General features: G+C 38.4%; 1 protein-coding gene across 3 annotated transcripts in view; it reads left to right on the top strand.

Moving 5' to 3' along the window:
- Nucleotides 1–15,770, top strand: part of LOC143028426 (guided entry of tail-anchored proteins factor 1-like) — a 22,092-nt gene extending 6,322 nt beyond the window's left edge. For all 3 annotated transcript variants that reach the window (XM_076190492.1, XM_076190491.1, XM_076190490.1), the window contains 4 exons: nt 3,816–3,981; nt 4,568–4,755; nt 5,801–5,984; nt 12,173–15,770. In XM_076190492.1, the coding sequence (XP_076046607.1) occupies nt 3,819–3,981; nt 4,568–4,755; nt 5,801–5,929 (480 nt within the window). In that variant the 5' untranslated portion in view covers nt 3,816–3,818 and the 3' untranslated portion in view covers nt 5,930–5,984; nt 12,173–15,770. The remainder of the gene's footprint in view (nt 1–3,815; nt 3,982–4,567; nt 4,756–5,800; nt 5,985–12,172) is intronic.
- The last annotated feature ends 9,521 nt before the right edge of the window (nt 15,771–25,291 follow it).

The following is a 25,291-nucleotide window of genomic DNA, read 5'->3' on the forward strand; positions in this document are numbered from 1 at the left end:
ACAGCGAACATGATCGGTGCCAGTACTGATCCTTGCGGGACCCCGCTTTTTACTTCTTCCCAGTTGGAGAATTTTTCTCTAATTACAACTCTCATTTTCCTCCCAATCAGAAAGTCTTTCATCCATTCCAATAATTTTCCTCTGATGCCACCTTTTGCCTCAATCTTATTTATTAGTTTCCTATGAGGTACCTTATCGAATGCCTTTTGCAGGTCCAGAAAAGCACAGTCTGCCCATCCATCTCTTTCTTCTATTATGTCTACTAATCTTGAGTAAAAGCAAATCAGATTTGTTGTACAGGATCTCCCTTGTCTAAATCCAAATTGATTTGGGTTCAGTATAGATTTTTCTTCCAGGTACATAACCCATCTGTTTTTGATCACTCTTTCACAAATTTTTGCTATTATGCTTGTTAGTGAGACCGGTCTGTAGTTAGATGGATCTTACTTATCACCTCCCTTATAAATTGGTACAATGTTTGCTTTTTTCCAGTCCAATGGTACTTTTCCTTCTTTAATTGATGATTTAATTATATATATTTTGTCAGTTAATTCTTCCATGCATTCTTTCAGTATCCAGTTTGCTATTCCGTCTGGGCCATGTGATTTTCTGACATCCAGGGTTTTAATTTGATCACTGATTTCTTTTTGTGTTACGTTTATTTCTTTCATTGCTGGGGATAATTCTCTCTCTCTAACTTCACTGTTAGGCGAGTTTTCTATTGTGAATACTGATCTGAAGTGGTTGTTCATTATTTCAGCCATTTCCAGTTCTTCTGTAAATTCCTTTTTATCTTGGCGCAGTTTTACTATTTCTTGTTTGTTTTTCAGTTTTCCATTTAAATATTTGTAAAATAGTTTGGGTTCTTCTTTACATTTGTCTATTATCTTTTAAGTTTCTCAAAGTTTGTTTTGTTATACATGGGTCTTCCTATTCTATGTTTAACATTTTTGCTTTTGTCTGGTTGTTCTTTCAATTCCATTTCTATTAGTACATGGTCACTTTTTCCTATCGGAGTTTTGTAAATAATATTATATAATACCAGTTTTGTAAATAATATTATATAATACCAGATGTGCTAATAGCTGACAACCATTGAACTCTGTTGAGAACCCCTTAATTTGTTGTTCTTTTACATTAGCTAAAACTAATGGTAAACTATAATTTCTGTCACAGTTATTTCAGGTAAAATCTGATAAGGCAGTGCATACCATTAAATAATCCGCCAACGACCTCGAGTGCCATCAAGCCTTCCAGCATTATGAAATACTTGTGGGAGGGATAGGGGCGGAGTCTGAAGTAGAAGGGGTACGCCAAGCTACTTAAAGACATGCTTTTGTATTTCTTCGTTTAGAGATTTCTGTCTTGAAAACCTGAGATAGGAGGTACCAAAGTACAAATGTATTCGTGGTAGGTGAAGATTTTTTTTCAGGAAATAATTGAAAATTATGTAACAAGAGAGAAGAAATAAAATATGTTAATGTAATTTTCAACACATGAATTATTTTCATGAAGTGGAACCATTTAAAAAATGGGCAGTATTATAATGATGTCAGTTTGGAAATTATTTAAAAAAAAATCAAAGTTGGGAAATTTGTTAGTGGTGACAAAATAGGTAAATTTTTTAGTTATTAACCTATTCAATATAAGTCAAATTCTCACGGAGAGCATCAGCTGCCTGATGTAAGATGATGCATCACAATACTCGCATTATAAGATATAGTTATAGCAGTATTATTACCCTACTCCCCAGCTTGTGGGGGCATCTCAAAATGGTGGAAGGATTGACAGCACTCAGGGTTGTTAGTACATTATTTCATGATATGCACTGCCATATTGGATTACATCTGCAAAAATATTGAAAGAAATGATAGTTCATCATTAGGGTTAGCTTTATGATAATATAAAAGCAAAAGAATGATAGATATACAGGTTGTTGGCACATATATTGGGGTTGTCGGCAGAATTCAGCAGTTGTTGGCTATTAGTGTGACTGCATAGTACATTTTCCAGTTTGACTTGATGTAGTATGACTTAACCTAACCAAATTTGAATTAACATAACGTAGCATAGCCAGAATGAAATAAGAACAGCAATATTTAATTTCCAAGATTAAATGTGACACCCACCTTCTTCTTCTCTCTATCATCATTATGTGGATGACCACATTGCATGACAAAGGAGTGTAACATGGTTGCATGGGCCATATAGAATTTATATAATGAATATTATACATTTGCAGATCTTCATTTAAAAAAAGTTGGAGTAATTAACAAGTCAAGTTCATCTAGTATAGAAAAAAATAGGGATGTGGTGGACCTCTGTGATAAAAAATAATTTTTGAATTATCAAATTATGTTGCTGAGATGTGCACCATCTTTTGGAATTAATTTCAGGAACTAACATCAGTGTTGTAACACCTGGTTGTTTTCATTTGATGTTTTAACATATTTGATTAATAATGGTACAGTGAGTCTTCCTTATATGGTAATTCTTTATCCAGTAGATTCACAGTTATGGTATTTGGTAATTACTACCTGATTCTATTTACGGTAAGAAAAATTCACAGATACGGTATCCGCTCGTGTTTTGTTTACACCGTACCGTAGCACCACCACGCCGTGCGGCCACCACAACAATCAGTCTCTTCCCGTGTTTGGTATACAGTAATTTCAATTTGCGGTAAGGTTTTCCGGAATGTATGTGTACTGTATAATGAGGACTTACTGTACATCTAATATACCAAAGGCTTCTTCCCTCTCATAAGGGAGGCACCCGAGACAAAGTCACACACCTATTCCACTCCCATCCACCACCCTTGTTTACTTCTCATCAAGCTCCTTGTATATGAAGCATCACCCCTGTTTCCTGCCCACTGCTTGTGTCAGAAGCAATACAGCAAGACACAGTACATGCACACCAAGGCCACTTTACTTAATCAGCAACCCCCTCTCTGTCCCCTGATGGGGGAAAATAGAAAAGGCAGGGGGGAACCCCTTTGGGCTGTGTCAAAATATCATTCACATATGACCTCTCCCCACTCCTTCCATCTCCCCTTTCCCCTTGCTTGACAGACATAGAAAAGAGAGAAGACAGGGAGAAAATCCCTTTGGGCTGCATCAAAGTATCATCCATACACAGCCATTTTCCACTCATCCACTGTCCCTTGCCTTCTCTTTTTCCTTGCTCAACAGACATTCCCCTCATGCTCAAAGCCCCTTTCACCCTGTCCATCCAATTCATTATAATGGTACATACATACCAAAAGGCCTTTTTCACTTTATTAGGGGAAGGGAATGCTGAGTAAAAACATTCATCTACCCCACACTCATTCAAAACCTGTTTGTCGCCTCTCCCATTTTAGTATCTTATGAATGAAGGGTTATCCCTCTCTCTTGCCACACCTCTTAGTCCAAAGGCAGTGAAACAAGATGCATTTCTTCCACAGCAAGGCCCAACAGCTAGAGCTGGTTTATCCTCACTGCTTCCTTATATGGGAACATTGCACCTCCCCAAATAGTTGTTATAGTCCAATGGGACAGCTGTCACTGAGAATCCTCTCAATACTCCCCACCTTCAAAATGCCATTAGCAATGTCCTTCATTCTAAAGGAAAACAGGTTATTCCACAAGTGAGCAATCTGCATCCATTATTCAATACCTGCTACCACATTGCAGAATACCCAGTCTGCACCCCTGTGATACATACAAACCCATACACTTGGAACTCCTGACAACATCATGGAAGTATAATTTACCTCAAAGAGGAATTGGTACTAGAAAGAGAACATTACAATTTATTTTTTATATACACAGGTTATGAAGTTGGTGAACAGGGAGGATACGAACCAGAAGCTTTTAGCCAGTGAAATGGCTCTGATTCGCAAACAGATAAAGGGGGTTAATATGGTAGACCAGTTTGCAACTTACGCCAGACTCAACAGGAAATTAAATGCCCTTACAGACAAATACAAAGAAAAGAGTAAGTTCATTAATAAAGATAGGTGGTCCCTTAGGTTTTTATATCATAAGCCTAGTTGTGAATGGAGTAAAACATGTTATAATAATGGAAATACTTTTGAGCAGCGTTTCTCAACCAGGGTTCTCCAGAACCCCAGGGTTCCGCAAAAGGTCCCTAAGGGTTCCACAAGAACAAGTGAGATAAGCTAATGCACTTTTGATTTTTTATATAGTTTCATATAAATAATATAATTAAACATGCACGACATATTCTTGGTTATTGTAATAATATGATATAGACATCATCCTATCTAACCTATTATTACGATGAAAATAAAATGAGAAAGGTATGGTATATGCATTTTTTTTGTTTTTGTTTTTTCTCTTTTTTTGCACAGGGGTTCCTTGAGACCTGTAATTTATTTTAAAGGTTATGCAAGGGTAAAAAGGTTGAGAAACACTGCTCTACAGATTGATAATTCTTTATCCAGAATGTATAGGACCAGAAATGAATAGGTCCATCTAGCAGGACCACTCTGTGTAGTTACTCATCACTAGTGTCTGTTGTTTGATATCATGAAATGTGCTATTTTGTGTTTTAATTCCAGTGAATGCAAGAACCACAGCAAACCAAAAGGTGCGTATGTGTGTTCAGATGGGTCTGCAAGCAGTTGTTGGAATATCTTGTTTGTGGCTCGTGTACCAACACCGTTCCTTTCCGGTCGTGTCATTGGATCCTGATCTTCTGTGGCCAATTGGGGGCATTTTAGCAATGCCTTCTTGCCAGGTTGGAGAAGTAAGTTTGTTTACAATATTTTTTTGTGTTAAGAATCACATTAATTTTGTATAGTTCTTTCCTAATAAATATATGTAGCAAAAGCCCATTCTTCCTTATGAAGTGGGTGGTTGACTCCAAATGTACACTATAACATAGTTAAAGAGAAAAAGGTATCTCTCTTGCTAAACAGTTCTCACATACCTGTCTTGCCACCAATACTTAGTACATACTCTCTTCCTATCTTAAACCCACATCCTTCCCCAATTACTCCAGTTGTTTCCCTTCTAAGCTTGTTAGAGGCACAAGAAGAGGAGAAGCAGAACATAAGAGCAGATGTAAAATGGTGAGGGAGTTTGATAGAGAATAAAAAAAGAAAATGGTGTTTTAGAAGGAAATGAAGAGAGTTGGGGGTCAGGTACAGAGGAAAGGTATGGGGTGCAAATGGACAGATGTCAATGGAAGTGAAGGTAGTAAGGGGAAGATGGGTAAAGTGTTTCAAAGAATTGTTGAATATAGAGGTTAGGGAATGATTGTGGCAATAGTAGTTAGAAAAATGACTGTGATGAGAAAGGAAAATGATGGCTATAGGAAATGGTGAGATACTAAGAACACTGAAAGTGATGAAAAAGTGTAAGGCACCTAGGTTGGATGGGTGTTATGTGGAGTGTGTGATTTTCCCCCACTGGTTCATTATATGGCAGTGCCTCTACTCATACACTTAAAGAATTTACTGAACAGACAAGAACAACATCCCTTTGGGCCATGTCATTTCTTCATCTATTCACTCTTATCTTTTGCACTTCCATCCTTGCTTGATAGACATTACTTTTGCATTTAGTGTAACCCTTTACCACTATCCACCAACTTCATTCCCAGTCATCCTCTTGATTTCATTCCATTCTTTTCTGCTCTTTACAAACTTTTTGTTAGACTATCTTCTTTTATTCTCTCCATATGCCCAAACTAGCTCAGCTTTGGCAGTGGTTTCGCGGAACATTAAATTCACATTTGGTAAGCATCCTTCCATAACAGATTCATAAAACGATATCTTCTTTCATTTCAGATAAGTGTGTTGGTGTGGCTTGGCATGACAAGAACAGTTTCACGGAAACTTTCCCAATATATCACTAACGTTCGACAGTCTGCAGCAAATGCAGCGAGCTTAGATCCACTCAGCATTGCACTAGATTGAATTCCACCATAATCAAGGACTCTGAAATGCACCTAAAGATCTCCATGTAAAACAAGTAAGTGCTTTTTCTCTTTCTGTCTATACATCAAAGGTTTTTTTCCCCTTGTAAGGGAGGTAGCCAGCCAAGGCATGCACCCATCCCACTCCCATCTATCGCCATTTTGCTTCGCGTTTATCCTAACTCCTTGCAGATGAAGGGTCATCCCATTCTCCTGCCCACTGCCTGGGTTAGAAGCAATGCAGCAAGACACAGCACATCCACAGCAGGGCTCCACCACTTCACTGACTTAGTGACCCTCATGCAACTAAGCAAGGTCTCCAGGTGACTTTGTAGATGTATAATGGGGCAGGAGTATGACGGAAATTTTTGAAAAGAATAAAACTATAGTTTGAAAGGAAGTTAATAGAGTGAGGGGGATGTGTCAGGCAGAGAGGAAAAGGTAAGAGATGCAGATGGACAGTTGTTAATGGAAGTGGAGGCAGTAAGAAGAAGATGGGTAGAGTATTTTAGATAGTTGTTGAATGTGGAGGGGGATAGGGAGGGACTGATTGCGGCAAAGTGGAGCATTAAAGAAATGACTGATGGGAGATGAAAATGGAAGAGATGTAAGAAAAGATGAGGTACAAGGAGCTTTGAAAATGATGAGAGCTGATAGGGCACCAGGGTTGGATGGATGTCTTGCGGAGTGTCTGAAAAAGGGAAATACAGTTATAATAAATTGGCTAATGCTGTAATGACTATCATTTATTTTATATTATTTGTTTATTTGTTTTGTTATCATTTGTCTGTTTAGTATTATTTGCTTGATTATCATTTATTATTAGTTTTATGTCATTTATTATTATTTACTATTTACCTGTTTTTATTATTTAACTATACCTATGCATTTATTAATGGATTTTATTTATTATTTACATTATTATAGTTTTTATTTATTCATTTATTTATCATTATTATTCTTTTTCTTTTTTTTTTTTTGCATCCGACTTAGATATGGACCAAAAGGTCTCCTGTAGGCATGCTCTGCCTTTGTAATTCTTTGTAATCCTTCGTGTTTAAGGGAGGAAAAAGTGCTGATGGAGTGCCTGTATGGTTCCGCTTTACAAAGGAAAAGAGGACAAATGTGATTGTAGTAGCTTTAGAGGGATCAGTTTGTTGAGTGTAGTTGGAAAAGCTTATAGTAGTGTTTTAAATGAGAGGATTAGGAGAGGAACAGAGGTAATATCACTTACAAGCAGTTTGGGTTCAGGAATAGTAGAGGATGCATGGATCAAATTTGTGTGGTAAGGATGTTTTTTGGGCCTTTGTACATACATACATATACCAAAGGCTTTTTCCCCCTTACACGGGGGGTAGCCAAAAAGAAAAAGGCATAGAAAGCACTCCCACCCATTTCATTTCCCATATATTCCACTCCCCTCCACCCTCCTATCTTGGCACCTCATGGATGATGGGTCATCCTTGCATCCTGTCCACTGCCCTGGGTCAGAAGCAGTGTCGCAAGACACAGCACATCCACAGCAAGGCCGCTTCATAAATTCGGCAAAAAAAAAAAAAAAAACCTCCCCCCCCTCTCCGTCCCCTCATGTAGGAAAGGAGAAGACGGTGAGAAATCCCTTCGGGCTGCGTCAGTTTTTTTCTCATACATACTTCCTCACCCCCCATCCCCCACCCACTCCCCCTCATGCATCACAACCTCATCTATACACAACCCTTCTCCATTCACCCCTATCTTCTGTCCTCTCTTCTATATCTTTAAAGAAAGTAAAGACATAAATATACCAAAGGCTTTTTCCTCCCTTACAAGGGAGGTAACCAAAAAAACAAAGGCATAGAAACCACTTCCACCTATTTCATCCTCTACATACTCCACTCCCCTATACCCTCTTCCCTTCTTCTTATCTTAGCACCCCCTGGATGATGGGTCGTCCCTGCATCTTGTCCACTGCCCTGGGTCAGAATCAGTACCCCAAGACACAACACATCCATAACAAGGCCATTTCATTAAATTGGCAACCCCTCTCTCCGTCCCCTCATGCAGAAAAGGAGAGGATGGGTAGAAATTCCTTTGGGCTGTGTCAATTTATTTCTCATACATACTCCCTCACCCCCCATCCCCCACCCACTCCCATGCATCACAGCATCATCCATACACAACCATTCTCCATTCACCCCTATCTTCTCTCCTCTCCCATCCTTCCTCAACAGACATTCCCCTCTTCCCTAGTGCTCCTTTTACCCCATCCATCCATCTCATCCTTTGGTCAACTCCTCATGGTCACTCCTTTCACCTCTGCCTTCCATACCTCTTTTACTAGTCTTTCAAAGGATTACAAAGGATTACAAAGGCGGAGCATGCCGACAGGAGACCTTTTGATCCATATCTAGGTTGGATGCGAAAAAAAAATCATATTGATAATAAAATAATAAATAAAAACTATGATAATGTAAATAACAAATAAAATACATAAATAAATGCATAGGTATAGTTAAATAATAAACAAACAGGTAAATAGTAAATAATAATAAATTGACATATAACTAATAATAAATAAAAATCAGACAGACAAATAATAACAAAACAAAAACAAATGATATAAGATAAATTATAATCATTATAGCATCTTACTTAGGTATTTATCTAAATGATTCTTAAAGCTTCAAACTGAACTACATTGCACTACCTGTGCAGGAAGTTTATTCCATTCATTAACTACACGGTTGGCAAAGTTGTTTCTACCTACTTCCAAATTGAATCTATTTCCGGAGAGTTTAAGACCATTGTTTCTGGTCTGATTCTCATTCAGTGTAAAAATTTGGTCACTTTTGATGTTGTCAATTCCCTTTAGAATTTTAAAGACCTGTATCAAGTCACCTCTGAGTCTACGCTTTTTTAGGGAAAACAGATTCATATGTTTTAGTCGATTTTCGTATGATTTATTTTTGATATTTGGAATCAGTTTTGTGGCTCGCCGTTGTACTTTTTCCAATCTGTCAATGTCTTTAATGAGATTCGGTGACCATACGGAAACAGCATATTCCAAATGTGGACGAACTAACGATTTATATAGCTTGTTAATGAGTGATGGACTTTTGAAATCAAAAGATCGCGCAATCAGTCCTAGAATCTTATTTGCTTTCTCAGAGGCTGAAATACACTGCTTGGATGATTTGAGGTTGTTACTGATAATTACGCTGAGATCTTTTTCACTATCCACTTTTGTTAACGAATTTCCAAATAACTTGTAATCGTACTTACTGTTATTTTTACCTATGTGCATTACCTTGCATTTACTTGTGTTAAATTTCATTAGCCACTATTCAGACCATTGCTGTAATTTATCTAAATCTTCTTGAATATCTAATTGGTTTGAGTGATCATTTGCCACTCCGCACAGTTTTGTATCGCTCATTCTTTCCATGTGTCCAAACCATCCCAGTACTCTTTCATCAACCTTATATCCCAACTCCCTTTCCACCCCCATTCTCCTCCTCACCTCCTAATTTCTCACTCTATCCAGCCTAGTAACCCCTATCATACTTCTCAGACACCTCATCTCAAACACATTCAAACTACTCCTCTCTTCCTCCCTTATGTTCCATGTTTCTGCCCCTTACAGTGCTGTCGACACAATCACTTCTTCATACAATCTCTTAGCATTTGTTCCCAAACGTCTATTTCTTGTTACATTTTTTAATCCCCCAAGGCATTTACTTGCTTCTCTCAATCTACATTCTATCTCCACCCCCACTCCTCTCTTTCCTGCCACATTCACACCCAAGTATCCACTTCCTCTAGTCTCTCCCATAATACTTCCAGTCTGCTGCCACTCTCTCCCATTGTACATCTCATCACCTTTTACCCACATTTATCTTCAACTTAGTTCTTTCGCACACCTTCCTAAACTTTGTTACTAACTTCCTCAATCCCTCCTCTGAGTCACAAGTGCAGTGTCGTCAGCAAACAACAACTGGCTTATCTCTCACTTTTCTCCATTTTCTTTAACCGTCTCCACTCCCTGACCCACTACCCTTGCATTTACCTCTTGCACCATCCCATTCCTGTATAAATTGAACAGCCAGGGTGACGTAATGCATCTCTGACGAAGTCTCACCTATACCTCAAACCACTCACTTTCTCCATTTCTAATCCTAACACTAGCTCTACTACTCTTAAAGACTCTTGACTGATCTTGACAGCTTTCCTCCTATCCCATATATCTGCAATACCTCCCAAGTGACTTCCTGTCTACCCTGTCATAAGTGTTTTCCAAATCCATAAAGACCATAAAGGCTCTGTTCTTAGAGAAATGATGACACTTTTATTATATTGTGACTGTCCCTCTATTATGCTGTGTGGAAAGTATTACAGATATATGGGATAAGTGGAAGGCTGTTAAGAGCAGTCAAGAGTTTTTACAAAAGTAGTAGAGCTTGTGTTAGGATTAGAAATGGAGAGAGTGAATGGTTTGAGGTAAAGGAGGTACTTCACCAGGGATGTGTCATGTCACCTTGGCTGTTCAGTCTATAGATGGATGGAGTGGTGTGAGAGGTAAATACAAGGCTGATGGGCCGGGGATTGGAGATGGTTAAAGAAAATGGAGAAAAGTGGGAGATAAGCCAGTTGTTGTTTGCTGATGACACTGCACTTGTGGCAGGATCAGAGGAGGGATTAAGGAAGTTATTCCTAATATTTATGGATAGATGTATGAAGGAAATTAATGAAAACAATGACAGACATACTTTCGTATACACGGATGATATTGCAGTAATATGTAACACAGAATGTGAGCTACAGGAAGCAATAGATAGATGGGATATATTGAAGACTGGAAAGAGAATGAAAGTTAATGTCAGTAAAACAGAAGTAATGAACATCATTAGAGAAAGTAAACAAGTAAATACAGTACTACCTTTCATTAACGGATGTTAATTAGCTGTGTTTGCTGTGTTTTCGATGTTTTTTGGTGCTATTGTTTAGTGCGTGCAATCACTATGCCACCCAAAAACCACTCCAAATCAACGGATTACTCACATCAACAGACACTGTTACCCCTCTTTTAGTCCGTTAATGAGAGGTAGTACTGTATAAGTATTGGAAATGAAGGGCTGAGGCGTCACAAATTTTAAGTATTGGGGGAGTCAAGAGGGATGAGGAGAACAGACAAGAAATTTAAACTATTAACAAAATCAACAAATTTAACCAAAACCTCTGTGTACCGTACCCACTTCTTAAAGACAAAAATATACCAGTTAAATGCAAAATCATAATGAATATATGAATCAGTAGCATGGTCACTTACAACTAAAACAAATAAAAAAATAGGAGCAGTTGAAATGAAAGTGCTTAGAAGTATAAAAGGGGTAATGAAAATAGACAGAATCAGAAATATGCAAATAAGGGAGGAACTTGAAATAACAGAAATTATAGAAATCATAGAAACAAACAGACTAAAGCCGGGTCCACACTTATTGCATTTCCACGTATCGTATCATCTTTGCATACCAAATAGTGATATGATACGGTACAACAGGAACAGGGTATTGTACCCACTTGTTGTGTATCCGTATACAGCAGGGGGATACGCAACAAGTGGGTACAATACCCTGTTGCACCGTATTGTATCAATAGGTGGTATGCAAAGATGATATGATATGTGGAAATGAAACAAGTGTGGACCTGGCTTTAGGTGGTACAGACATGTAATGATAATGGACCAAGATAGACTGCCAAGACAAGCACTGACATGGAAGCCTAACACAAGAATGCCAATTGGTAGACCCAGAAAGAGATGGATTGACGGTGTCAGGGAAGTGCTGGAAAGAAGAGGTGAAGATCTGCAAATGGTGGAAGTAGAAGAAAAATATCAAAATAGAGAGGGATGAAATGGTTTAATGCCACAAATTCCCCCCTATTGGGAGGCTAGGACGGTGCCCCTTACAGAGGTTTTTGTAGCTTGGAATTTAATGAACCATAATGCCCTTGGTTCAACTTTGCCGGTGGCAGGGTTCGAACCGCCATCCCCGCAACCTTCACTGCAAGTAACGACGCCTGCTAGACAATAGGGTAAACCTTACCAGGTGTTGGGTGAGAAAGAAAGAATAATTAACCCGATCATTATCAAAGAATGCCACGAGGATAAATAAGATAGCCTAGTGACAGATAGAATAAATAGAAAAGTACCACCTAATATGAGAGTTAAAGGATATTGGCATATGTCTAATGAACGTGATATTTACAGGTAATTCAGCGCTACACTACAGATGATGTTGAATAGTCTTGAAGAAGGAAATCCCATGGTCTGGCAGTTGTAGTAACAAGTATGAATTCATAGATTTTTTCTATGAAACACCTAACAAGAGAGGACTACCATTAAAAGCAGTGTGTTAGTTATATTTATATTTTTGAACAAGAAAGTGAAAGAATTTGTGGAAGAGTTGTGATATTACGTACTCTCCAACATTAATGAACGGTTTTATTTATGTTTGCATGAATTAATCCTGACTATTTGCATAGTTTAAGGTACAAGCGTAAAGGAGCAGATGGGGTGCATATATCAACAGTGTGGAAATTTGTGTTTAAGTGTGCTGTGATTTATATTTTTCAATTGTTGATTTAGAGTTAAGTGAGGTTTGCTTGTAATTTAACTAAGGTAAAACTAATAACTCATCAGGTATAACAGAATGTATCCTTCACACACTCAAATTACTTGAGCAATGTTACATGATAATGATAATTATTTTCCCAAGTTTAATTGACTGAAAGCCTGTAGGCCCACAGTAGCTGGCACTGTTTCATGAGGTGTCCCATAGATCTCTCTGGAAAGAAATATTGGATTGTTGTCTGTATTATATTAGCTTGGGACTGTTTCTGTGGTATTGTCTTATGGTAGTAGTAGCTGGGGATCAGTCATTGATAATTGTCAGTTCTAGGGCCAGAATCAAGAAGGACTGATGTCAGAAAATTATATATTTTTGGAAAAACGTGTTTTAAAGATTGCTCTGTTTATTAAAATTCATCAAATAGCGATACTTATTAGATGTTTCTTTTCTGTGAGTAACCACACTCTATTGTATTTTTAAAGATTGCTCTGTTGATTAAAATTCATCAAATAGTGATACTTATTAAATGTTTCTTTTCTGTGAGTAACCACACCGTTGTATTAACTTAAGCCTTTTTTTAACTTTGGTGTTTTGGTGTAGGAGAGAGGCCAAATGCAGAGTATGGGATCCAATATATTTGATGTTTCGCGCAGCAGGGCTTCTTCAGAAATAACACTGTTGAGAAATATTCTACTCTTTATATAGTCCGAGCTTGCAGTTGTTGCTGCTTTTACTCATTGGTGCTTTGGTCCTTTTAACTCTTGGCCCTACAGTTCACTTGATGTGAAAAAGTAGGAAAAATATAGTCGAAGCTAATAGAGAGATCTTAGGGCATGTCAAGAGATGGAGTGCCAGCCCCTCAGGGCTCCACCTCCAGATGGAGGTAAAAGTATTCATGGATTATGAAGACAGATAACAGGAAAGAGATTCACACTAAAATTTGTTTCACAGAACCACCATTTGCAGGTAGCCATTATTGGTCCCTACAGTGTATGAGTCTTGGTATTAAGACCTTATCTATGGTGATGCTTCCACAGTTAAGTTTATTTTTATATTTAAAAAGAAAAAGAAAATTAAGAGCATATGCCAGAAGGTATTTAGGTATGACAAAAATGTCTTTCTTGCCCCAAGTGTTCATTCTGCTAGGGGAGGTAACCGCCAATGTTAACTATTAGATTCAAACTGTGATCCACATATAAAGCAAGATAAACTTGTGTCTGGGTCACTGCTCTGGTCCATTTGCTTTGATCTTGCTTTATACATCACAGACTTCAGTTCAGCTCCAGCAACTGGCCATGGCTTTGAATTTGCACAGCATGAATCCTGCACACTACCATTCCATCACACAGAGCCCCACACAAAGAGTTTTTGATGTCATCAATTCAGATAACCTTCTACACAGAGCATTTTTCATAACACTAGACATTAGTAAAGCTTTCAATACCATCACCCCACTACAATCTCACAAACAAAATATATAGCAAAAACATGTACAATAATACCAAAAGATGGCTGGCCAATAATCTGGTAGGTAGAAATGCCTATGTGTCATATAATGGCAAATCATCACACACCAGAAATTTTAAGAACAAAGTACCATAGGGCTCAGTTCTATCCCCCACACTCTTTAATCTACACATGCTCGATATACCCATACCTGACACCTCAGAAATACAGATATCTTCTTACACAGATGACATGATAATTGCATGCACACTGTAACGCAGACAAAGATGCATAAGTACTACAACCACACCTTGACAGTCAACACCTGGTTCACTACAGTAGACTCAAAATAGCCCCAACCAAATCTACGGCCACACCTCTCATCAATTGGGTAGCAGAACACAAATACATACCACACCTCTATATCAACAACACTCATACCACACACACATACACCCAAGATTCTTGGTGTAACATACGATACATCCATGTCCTTCAAAGAACACATCACAGACATAACTACGGTTAACATGCTTACATCAACTGCAGGAACAACATTTGGACAAAACAAAGAAACTATTACAACATTATATAAACAAAACAGACACTCAGTAATGAATTATGTAAGCCCTGCATGGGCCCCTAATCTCACAAAGGCACATCACAACACCCTACAGACCATAAAAAACAAAGCCCCAAAGACAATTACAGGCAGCAAAAACACAGCACACCCTCTACACTACATAGCAGAACAACCACACATGCCAAGAAACATCAAAACAACACCCAAGTACCTATATCACACACAAATACTCTCTTCTCTTCCTCCACAGCCACCAAACATACCTCCAGAAGCATATCATTCACAACTCCATCAACAAACTGAAAGACAATACATTGCTGCATGCCAGACCCCCTGATATCCATCAGGGGGTCTGATAGGGCAAAGTTTGCCTGATCACTGTTGTGTGGCCACCATCCAGCCCTCGTAAGCTACCAGAAGAGGCCAGATGACCACATGGCAAATAACTGTCCAGGATGCAACACTTCAACCCATACTATACAACACATTACAGAAGACTACATTGTACATAATTACACATGCCAGCAACACAGGATACACTCTATAAAGGATTTGTGGGGGAACCCTGTTTCAGCCAGGGTGTTCTTCATGGAGGGGACTGCTCAGCCAGTCAGTCAAGTGAACTACAACAACAACAACTGGTGATGGCTGCTGCTCTCTGCAGATAGCAGGATTAAAGTATCAGTATTGGTTGTAGCAAAGCTCCTCATGATATAAGCTTCTCTGGACATTAATCAGATTAAACTCTGTAAAAGATATATATTTACAGAAAGGATATTGCTTAGCCTCATTATGGTGATGCTCCATTTTGAATAGAAAATTGTCATTAGGTAGTATAAAATCTGTAATGGGTGTCACCATGGCAGAGGGATTAAATATTTTCATTTGGTGATATTAGGAAAGAAAACGGGCATTATCAATATCAAAAGTAAGACTAAGAATGAAAATAACCCACAATATATAAAGCTGCTAGTAATGGCCATAAAAACAATGATACACACTTTGTTTTAATATCACAGTGTGACATTTGGTCATCTTGTATAGTGTTTTATGTGCAATATTGATATATATATATATATGTGAATAATAATGATTGCAAATTTCTTATTGTATTATTTTTGGCGACATATTCTGAAATTTCAGGCAAAAAGTTTTGTTTGTACCAAAAGTTTTGTATTCAGTTATGTTCATTAAAAGGGTTGAATATTTTTTTTCTCTTCTTTCTACTTTCCCATTACCGAAAACACAAGCAGCAAGAAACTCAAATCATTCCATTTCTAGAAGGGTTACATAAATGCCAATGCTGAAGGTCCTTCTCCCTATTTAAGCGGGTTGCTAAGTCATTGACCATTTACAGAATTATGAAAGGGATGGAAATTCTTGATAGAGATGACTTATTAAAGTGGGACAGAAGAGAAACAAGAGGACACGAAAAGAAATTAAAGAAGGACAATTACAGAAGAGACCTGAAAAAAAATAGCTTCCCACTTAGAGTGATTGATGTCTGGAACAAACTAAATGGAGAAACAATGAATGCCAGAACTATATACGATTTTGAGAATAAACTGGATGTGGAGAGATACAAGAACGGGTCACTACGAGCATAGCTCTCATCCCGTAAAATACAACTAGGTAAATATAAAACCCATTCAACTATTCTCATCTCAACCCTATGGGGATAAAGGGTTGTCCAGTCCTCTTGTTATTGTTTAGGTCAAAGGTAATGCAGCAAGGCACAGTTCTTCCACAGCAGGGCCTGACAGTTAAGATTGGTTTACCCCCACTGATTCATTGCATAGTGACCCCCTCTCCCCCCTTCCTCATCTGATTTGGTTTCAACATCAAGAACTCACCCTATCAGGAGGCTGGGATGGTGATCCTTACAGGGGACTTTATGGTATGGAATTTAATGAATCATGCACTTGGTCTAACTTCCTGGTGGCCAGGTTCAAACTGCCATCATCTCAACTTCCGGTGCTAATAGCAATGCTCTTACCTGCTTGGCCACCAAGTGTTCCCCTTCCTCGTCCACCCAAAATGATTTATGAAACAGATGAGAACATCCCTTTGGGTCAAATCATCCCACCATTCATAGTTACCCTCCATTCATTTTTATCTTTTGAACTCTTCCCTGATGAACAGATATCCCATATGCTTCCTAAGAAGAAAGAATAAAGATGGAAAGGGTACAGAAGACAATCAAAAAGTAAGTGGTAGGGTTACACAGTTGATACAGTGTTTCTTAACCTGGGGTGCCAGTACCTCCAAGGGCTATGAAACCTTGAACCTGGGGGGTACGAGACATGGTAGCCAGTGCAATGGTACTGTATATTTACCATGAGAAAGCAAAGCAAGGTTTGTGTCATTAATTCTTTTCATATGTTTGCATTGTATTTGTATTGGATGGGGGTACAAGAATATTTTCTGAGATATCAAGGGATACAGGCACTGAAAAAGGTTAAGAACCACTGAGTATACAGAAAGGTTAGGCATGTCACTGTTGGAGGGAAAAAGGAAAAGTCATCATCATCCTGTACAAGTGCACCCAAAGTAACTGTAGGCAAATATGACTCTGTCAAAGTATTAGCCTGTAAAATGCAGACACAGGAACTGTAAAAGAAGACTATGCTTAAGAGATTTGAAGAAATACAGCAAGGATGTCATTTGATTCAATTTGAGTATTTTATTCAACTCTGTATTAGTGTGGGTCTTTTGCAAGGGAAACCAGGGGCAGTGGATTGATTGATTATTGCCTTCCCCAATAGTATATGGGTTAATATAAACAAAGTAAACAGTCAGTCTATATGCCAAGTCTATATGTCAGTCTATATGTCTATATGTCAAGTCTATATGTCTATATGTCAAGTCTATATGTCTATATGTCAAGTCTATATGTCAGTCTATATGCCAGTCTATATGCCAAGGTGGCAGTCTATATGTCTATATGTCTATATATATGTCTATATATATATATGGGTTAATATAAACAAAGTAAACAGTCAGTCTATATGCCAAGTCTATATGTCAGTCTATATGTCTATATGTCAAGTCTATATGTCTATATGTCAAGTCTATATGTCAGTCTATATGCCAGTCTATATGCCAAGGTGGCAGAGTTTGGGAGAGTATGTGATAGAAGAAAGCTAAAGATAAATGTGGGTAAAAGTAAGGTGATGAGATGTACAAGGGGTGAAAGTGGCAGTAGACTGGAAGTGAACATTAAGGGAGAGCGACTGGAGGAAGTGAATAGTTTTAGATACTTGGGTGCAAGTGTAGCAGGAAAAGGTGGAGTGAAGGTGGAGGTAGAATGTAGATTGAGAGAAGCGAGTAAATGCCTTGGTGGTTTAAAGAGTGTAATGAGAAATAGACATTTGGGAATGGATGCGAAGAGGAGACTGTATGAAGGAGTGATTGTGCCAACAGCACTGTATGGGGCAGAAACGTGGAACATAAGAGAAGAAGAGAGAAGGAGTTTGAATGTGTTTGAGATGAGGTGTCTGAGAAGTATGGTGGGGGTTACTAGGCTAGATAGAGTGAGAAATGAGGAGGTGAGGAGGAGAACAGGGGTGAAAAAGGATTTGGGAGAGAGGGTTGATGAAAGAATATTAGGATGGTTTGGACACATGGAAAGAATGAGTGACGAAAGACTAGTAAAAGAGGTATGGAAAGCAGATGTGGAGGGAGTGAACATGAGGGGACGTCCTAGGATGAGGTGGATGGATGGGGTGAAGGGGGCTTTGGGGAAGAGGGGAATGTCTGTTGAGGAAGGAAGGGAGAGGACGGAAGACAGAGGTGAGTGGAGAATGGTTGTATATGGATGATGTTGTGACGACATGAGGAGGAATAGGCGGGGGGGTGGGGGGTGGGGTAGTATGTGTGAGTAAATTTTGACGCAGCCCGAAGGGATTTCTCCCCGTCCTCTCCTTATATGCAAAGGGGGACGGAGAGGGGGGGTCGCCGATTAAATGAAGCGGCCTTGCTGTGGATGTACTGTGTCTTGCGACACTGCTTCTGACCCAGGGCGGTGGGCAGGGTTCAGGGATGACCCGTCATCCAGGAGGTGCTCAGATGAGAGGAAGGGTGGGAGGGGTGTGGAGTGTATTTAGGGATGAAATGGGTGGGAGTGTTTTTATGCTTTTCCTTTTGTGGCTACCTCCCTTGGAAGGGGGAAAAAGCCTTGGTATATGTATGTATGTATGCTATATGCCAAGGGAGGTAGCTCTTCTTATGTGAAAAAGTGCAGGAAATACAAAGTTGACAAAGATCTTGTGCTACATACAGAGACAGGCTCTCAGCCTCTTGTTGCCTCAAGTTTCATTGTCTGGAAACTCACAGCCCCACAGTAGCTGGCCATGGTCTCATCTACAGACCTCTGGGAAGAAACATTGGGCTGTTTCAATGGCACTGGCATATAGTCATAGTTAAAAAAAAGAAAAAAAAGAATGTACATTTGAAAAGTTCCCTATATTTACAACTTCTTGCACTGTAGTTTTTTACTGTATATGTATTTATTTTGGGAGTGGCCTACAATGTGCATTTGTTCTAGTTTTGTGTCCATTTTTCATTCGTACTAGTTGCTTGAGTGTGTACTGGAAGTTCTGGAAGTCTGGATTCTGGAACAGAGACAGGTTTCGAAGAATATCCCAAGAATTTCATTATACAAAAGCAGGGGCGTGCCCAGGAATATTTTTCGGGGGGAAGGGTGACATGAAAATGAAAATTGAGGTGAGGAAAGAATCTAATGCAAGTCACTTTTATTTACTTCTGTGCATTTGAAATAGTGGAAGGTTTTTATATAAACAAAACCTCATGTATGATTGCAAATAATTTTGTTATAGTTATTATACTGACTCATTGATAACATAATTTATTATGAAATAAAATAGCATTGATTTGATCTAGCTATATAAGAAAACAATGTGGAATAAAATGACTGCATACTGACCAGAATGTAATTAGAAAGTACACTGTTATGACTGTGTTAGAATTACAGCAATACATACACTAAATTTATTTTGTTTAGTATGCTTGTAAGTAAATATTGTGTAAAGAAAATAATAACTACACATTTTTTTATCTAAGAAAATACTTACTATTAGTGAATAAAATTGCAAATAAACCAGAAATACTTTAATCGGACTGGAATGTTAATGTACATTATTAACATAAAATATTTCAAATGCAAAATTTAATTTAACATTTACTTAGAACTGTATTGATGCTAGCATATTGCTGCCTGTTAAAGTTTGATGCATATTTTCCTAATGCGAGCTTTTGAAGCTAGTCCAGCAATGATATCTTCTTCGTTGGGCACCTTATTCCTGTAAATATTCATGAGTGCCAGGCCCGACAATCTTTATGCATTGTTGACCTGAGGTATGATTTTAATTGTCTCAGGTAGCTGAAACTATATTCAGCTGATGCTGATGTGACTGAAGAGTACAAAGAATCTTAACGAGCTGGAAGATGTTGGGATAAAACGCACCAAGGCTTTCAAGTGTCAGGTCTTCTGAACATGTTGCTGGGATTCTCTCAATACTCATGCAGGTCTGCCAGCGTTCCAGGCAGATCTTCTTTATAGAACTCAGCATCTTCCTTCTCCTGATCATATGTGGTTTTGCTAACATACTTTGGAATAAGATATTGCGGACATAGAGCTGTCTGGGTGTGAGTGCCGAATCATTCTCATACTTGTAGCAAGTTATCCAAGTATAGCAAGAAAACTGAAATCCTAAAGTAGGATTCAGGTTCGTGTGTTTCTTGACTTGACATCTTGGTTTGCTTTGTGCACTGCCGTGGCACTTGTATTTGTTTGCCCAACAGATTTTCAGCGTCCACGGAACTTATATGGAAGTCCTCCTCAGCACTAGCTCGGATGGATGTTAGTGGCTCCTGGAGGTTATTCACTTCTTCGGCACATTGGAGTACGTTGAGTCTGGGATTTTGGAGCTGTACTGATATCGGCAGTACAGTAGTACATACAAACATATACCAAAGGCTTTTTACCCCCCTTACAAGGGAGGTAGCTGAAAAACAAAGGCATAAAAACCATTCCCACCCAGTCCATCCCTAATACACTCCACTCCCCTCCACTCTCTACCCTCCCTCTTATCTTTGGCAGTAGTAGCTTAGCAAAGTGCTCACATACACAGAGATTCACTACAAACCAATGTGCTGTCATGGCAGCTAGCATATGTAAAGCCTTCGATGATGCTGTGTGATCTTTCCAGTCACATATTTCTTCCAAAGTGTTCACAATTAATTAGTAGTGTAGTGACGCAGCCACAGGCGGTCACACACTTCCCATAGTTGGCAAGAGGTGAATATGAGCTAGCCAATCAGGAGCCAGCAAATGGTTCTTGAGCAGCTAGCGACCTCTCTTGCCAACTACGCTGAGGCGCGAGCGACCCTTAAATAGGGCAGCGGCGGCCAGTCAGGGCAGAATAGTAATAGCCACGGCAGCAGCAACAACATCTCGTCCAGTCTTGTAGCAGTCCCATCGAGCCTCGCCGTCATCAGCCGCCACCGCCTCTGACGTTAGGCTCACCGTCCAGCTACGACTGATCAGATCCACTAACCAGTGGCTATTACTTGTGGTTTTACCAAAGAGATTAGAATAAGAGACCAAAGTGAATTTCATTTTCCCTGGCTTGTTCGAACCAAACCACTACAGTAGAATTCCTTGAAACGTATAATACTGTCGTGGCATTCAGAGCATTTGGTTTCACAGAGAGACAACAACGTCTTGTGAGATTCCCCACATGCAGAAGACTGCTTCTGTTCAAACACTTTGGTGTCAAATTCTCTCATCCTCTTGGCACTGGCACGCATGAAATTCGTGATTTTCTTATCTGTTCCCACACAGTTATTGACATCTTGCACCTTTACAGATTAACACACTACCAGACTGAAGACATGATTGCTACAGTGGGTGAAAATTGTCTTTTTGTAGATTTACCGAATGTGTGCTTGAGTACCGTTATTTTCCTTCTTCGTTGCTCCATGTCCATTGTACGCCTGGCCTCTCAGATGGCTGAGATCCAAACCATATTTCATAGGTTTGGAAACAATTAGCTCTGCTATTGCTTTGCCAGTGCCATTAATGGCCTCCTCAAATCCTAAGAAGTCCTCATGGATATTTCCCTTCATTTCTACATATCGTACCAGAAGGGCTAGTTGATCTTTTACAGCGACTAAGGAGGAACTCCACACTCTCCAAAACCGTACATCTCTCAATCTACGGCTCCATCATTGGATGCAGTTTCATGTCATGGCCAGGACCGACTGTGGACAAGATGCAGGGATGACCCGTCATCCAGGAGGTGCCAAGATAAGAGAGAGGGTAGAGGGGAGTGGAGTATGTAGGGGATGAAATGGGTGGGAGTGGTTACTATGCTTTTGTTTTTTGGCTACCTCACTTGAAAAGGAAAAAAAGCCTTTGGTATATATATATATATATATATATATATATATATATATATATATATATATATATATATATATATATGTATATATATATATATATCAAGTTGACAGTGATATACTTTAATGTACTTACTGCTATGTAAAAATGCAAAAAGACGAAAAAACAGTTCAACAAGTGCCAAACAATGAGCGATTATAGTCAACGCAAGGAGAAATGACCGATAAGGCGTGGCTAGGAGATTTCCCGGTGTTGCCACATATGGGCATCCATGGCGAGAACGTGCGTGTGGATGCAATGTTTTCTGAATGCAGTGTGAGGGGGGCGGGGACAGAGATTAGATGTAGTGGCAACGTCGCTCTCGCATGCACAAATGCCATATCTTCACTTAAAGAAACGAAACCTTTGTATAGAAAACATTGCTTTGATTTTTATCTCAGTGGTGGTGTGTGACAAAAAATTATAATATAATCGTATGAGCCAACATTATAAAATTATGAAATAGAATTATATAATAAAATAAAATTATAAAATAATTATATGTGGCACCACAGGGGAACTCCCAGTGCTCCGCCCTAACGGCCAGATCTCAGTGCATAGGGTATAGTGTATTTCACTTCTTAAAAAGAAGGAAAATTTCGGGGGGTGGGGGGCACGGCCCCCCCTAGATGCGCCCATGTGAAACAAAAGTATATATTATTGCTGATTATTAGCTATATCAACTAAACAATATTATCAGTAAGTTGTGTGTTTTTTGTACAGAAAACTATCAGTCGCTTTTAAACAAACGCTACATTTGTAGAGTAAAATTTGTTGGATGGTTTGAGGATGATTTTGCACGAGTTTAAAGGCTATCACACTGGGCTATTTTTCCTCTCACATCCTACCTTCGAATAACTAGAATATGACTTCGCAAGAAATCCAAACTTCTTAAGAATATTTCAGCAGTATGTCTAACATTTACATAGGTTTACAGTATCTTAGTTCATTGTTCAATTTTGCAATTTACAACAAAAAGGTAATTTGATATTTGGAGATTTGAAAAATGAAATATTGTAACCGAAGTCGTTTATACTCAAACGAACAAATGTCTGGGTTGGTGAAGCCCGTGGAAGCCCAGTGTGATAAATTCTTTATAATGATTATAATACTAATAATGATGATGATGATAATAATGATAATAATTTTATATGCTATTGAATCAATATATATGAAATGCAGATAATGAAAAAAACGTCCGAAACAACAATTACAATTGCCGAGGATAACGCAAAAAAGCATGTAAGCTAATTTCCACATATATATGTTGCGTTCCACGTAATGGAAACTACTTTCGTATCAGAAGCAGGACAAGAAATTTAGGAATAGTTAGACAAAAAAAAAAAAAAAAAAAGAGAGAGAGAGAGAAGAAAAACCGAGACGAGGTAAACTGAACCGCATAACTAAGCCGCATTATTGAACCGCATAACTAAACCGCATATCAAACCCGCCCTATCTGTCTGAATGTCGACAAAATGTGTTGAGGTTTACCTCAATTCTTCTTCCCGCGGTTCAATGCCCATTCCTGTATTTACCGATCATCCTTCCCCCACACTCATCGGTGATGGCCACACGCCCAGGCATTCTTCGGTACACGATAGAAATGTCTTGATGCAGTTTACGTGATTTCATTTTCATAATTTTCATATTATTATCATTACTATTGGTATTGGTATTATTATTATTATTAATCTGATTACTATTACTGTTATTATCATTATTATTAGTATTATTATTGATAATTATTATTATTATTATTATTACTATTATTATTATCATTATTATTATCATTATTATTATTATTATTATTATTATTATTAATAATAATAATAATAATATTACTATCGTTATTACTTGTATCATTGGTATAAGTAATGTATGTATTATTATTATTACTATCATTATTATTATTATCATTATTATTATTATCATTATTATTATTATTATTATTATTATTATTATTATTATTATTATTATTATTATCATTATTATCATCATCATCATCATTATCATTAGGATGGTGGAAGGGAGTGGGTATATACCTTTTGACTTGGTATATTGATAAATTATTATTACTACTTCTATTATTATTATTATTATCAATATCATTATGGACAATTCCGCTCCTGTGTATAAAGTGTGCAAGTGCTTATTCTCGTTCATATAACAAACCAGTAGGGATGACTCTCAAAAGTATATAAAAATCAACTTATTCTTTGACTTGATCTTTTCCTCTTTTATATATAAAAAGGGCGAGTTGGTGTATGTACATGTTATGATTTACCATTACTTTTATCATAACAATTATTGTTGTTATGATTCGTTTACAGAAATTTTCAGTCGACAAAGTGATTCGATATATCAAACTTATTTTGAATTTTTCATTATTTACTGGGGGTATTGGATGCACGTTGTTATGGCAAAGTAGCATGCAGTTGATACTTTAGGGTCTATATGGGGCGCCCCTACGGACCAGAGCCACACATCATTTTGTCTGTGATAGAGGAGGACTCTGCTCATAGAGAAATGATGAAGCTTTTATTAAACTGCTACTGACCCTCCGTTATGCTTTCCCCCAACCCCTTGTTGCTGTCCTGTACCATTTCTCTGAATTTCATTTCCTTGTTTCGCCTACCATGTAGTGGGGGGAAAGAGTACTACCACCAAGTATTCCCACTTGGATCGTAAGAGGCGAGAAAAACGGGACGGGGATTGGGACCAGGTTCTCCCTGTAGCCCCACAGGGGACATTCCTAAAAAAAAAAAAAGTAAAGACATAAGAGGGTTTAGGAGTTTTCCAACCAGTACCCTAAGGTTTTGGGTCTTTTAATGTGCGTGGATGTGGTACAGATGAGAGTAAAAGGGAAGAGATAGGTAGTATGTTTGTGAGAAGATGGACGTGTTGGCTTTGAGTGAAACTAAGTTGAGAGGGAAGGGCGAGTGTGAGTTTGGGAGTGTAATTGGGAGGTTCTCAGGAATGAAGAGAGGGCGAGGGAGAGAAGGGGTGGCTATACTAGTAAGTGAAGAGATAGGTAAACGTGTAGTGGATTGGAAGGAGGTTTCGCCAAGGATAATGTGGATGAAGGTGAAACTGGGAAAGGAGATGTGGGTTTTTGTAAGTGCATATAGACCTGGTAGTGAGAAGAGTGTAGAAGAAAAGAGGTATTTTGGATAGATTTAAATGAGTGCATAGAGGGATTAGGGAGGAATGCCATTGTAGTAGTATTGGAAGACCTTAATTCTAGGGTAGGAAATGAACCAATTGACG

This window comes from Oratosquilla oratoria, chromosome 9, assembly GCF_046742065.1.
Source record: "Oratosquilla oratoria isolate Oo_2021 chromosome 9, ASM4674206v1, whole genome shotgun sequence".
Taxonomy (NCBI): domain Eukaryota; kingdom Metazoa; phylum Arthropoda; class Malacostraca; order Stomatopoda; family Squillidae; genus Oratosquilla; species Oratosquilla oratoria.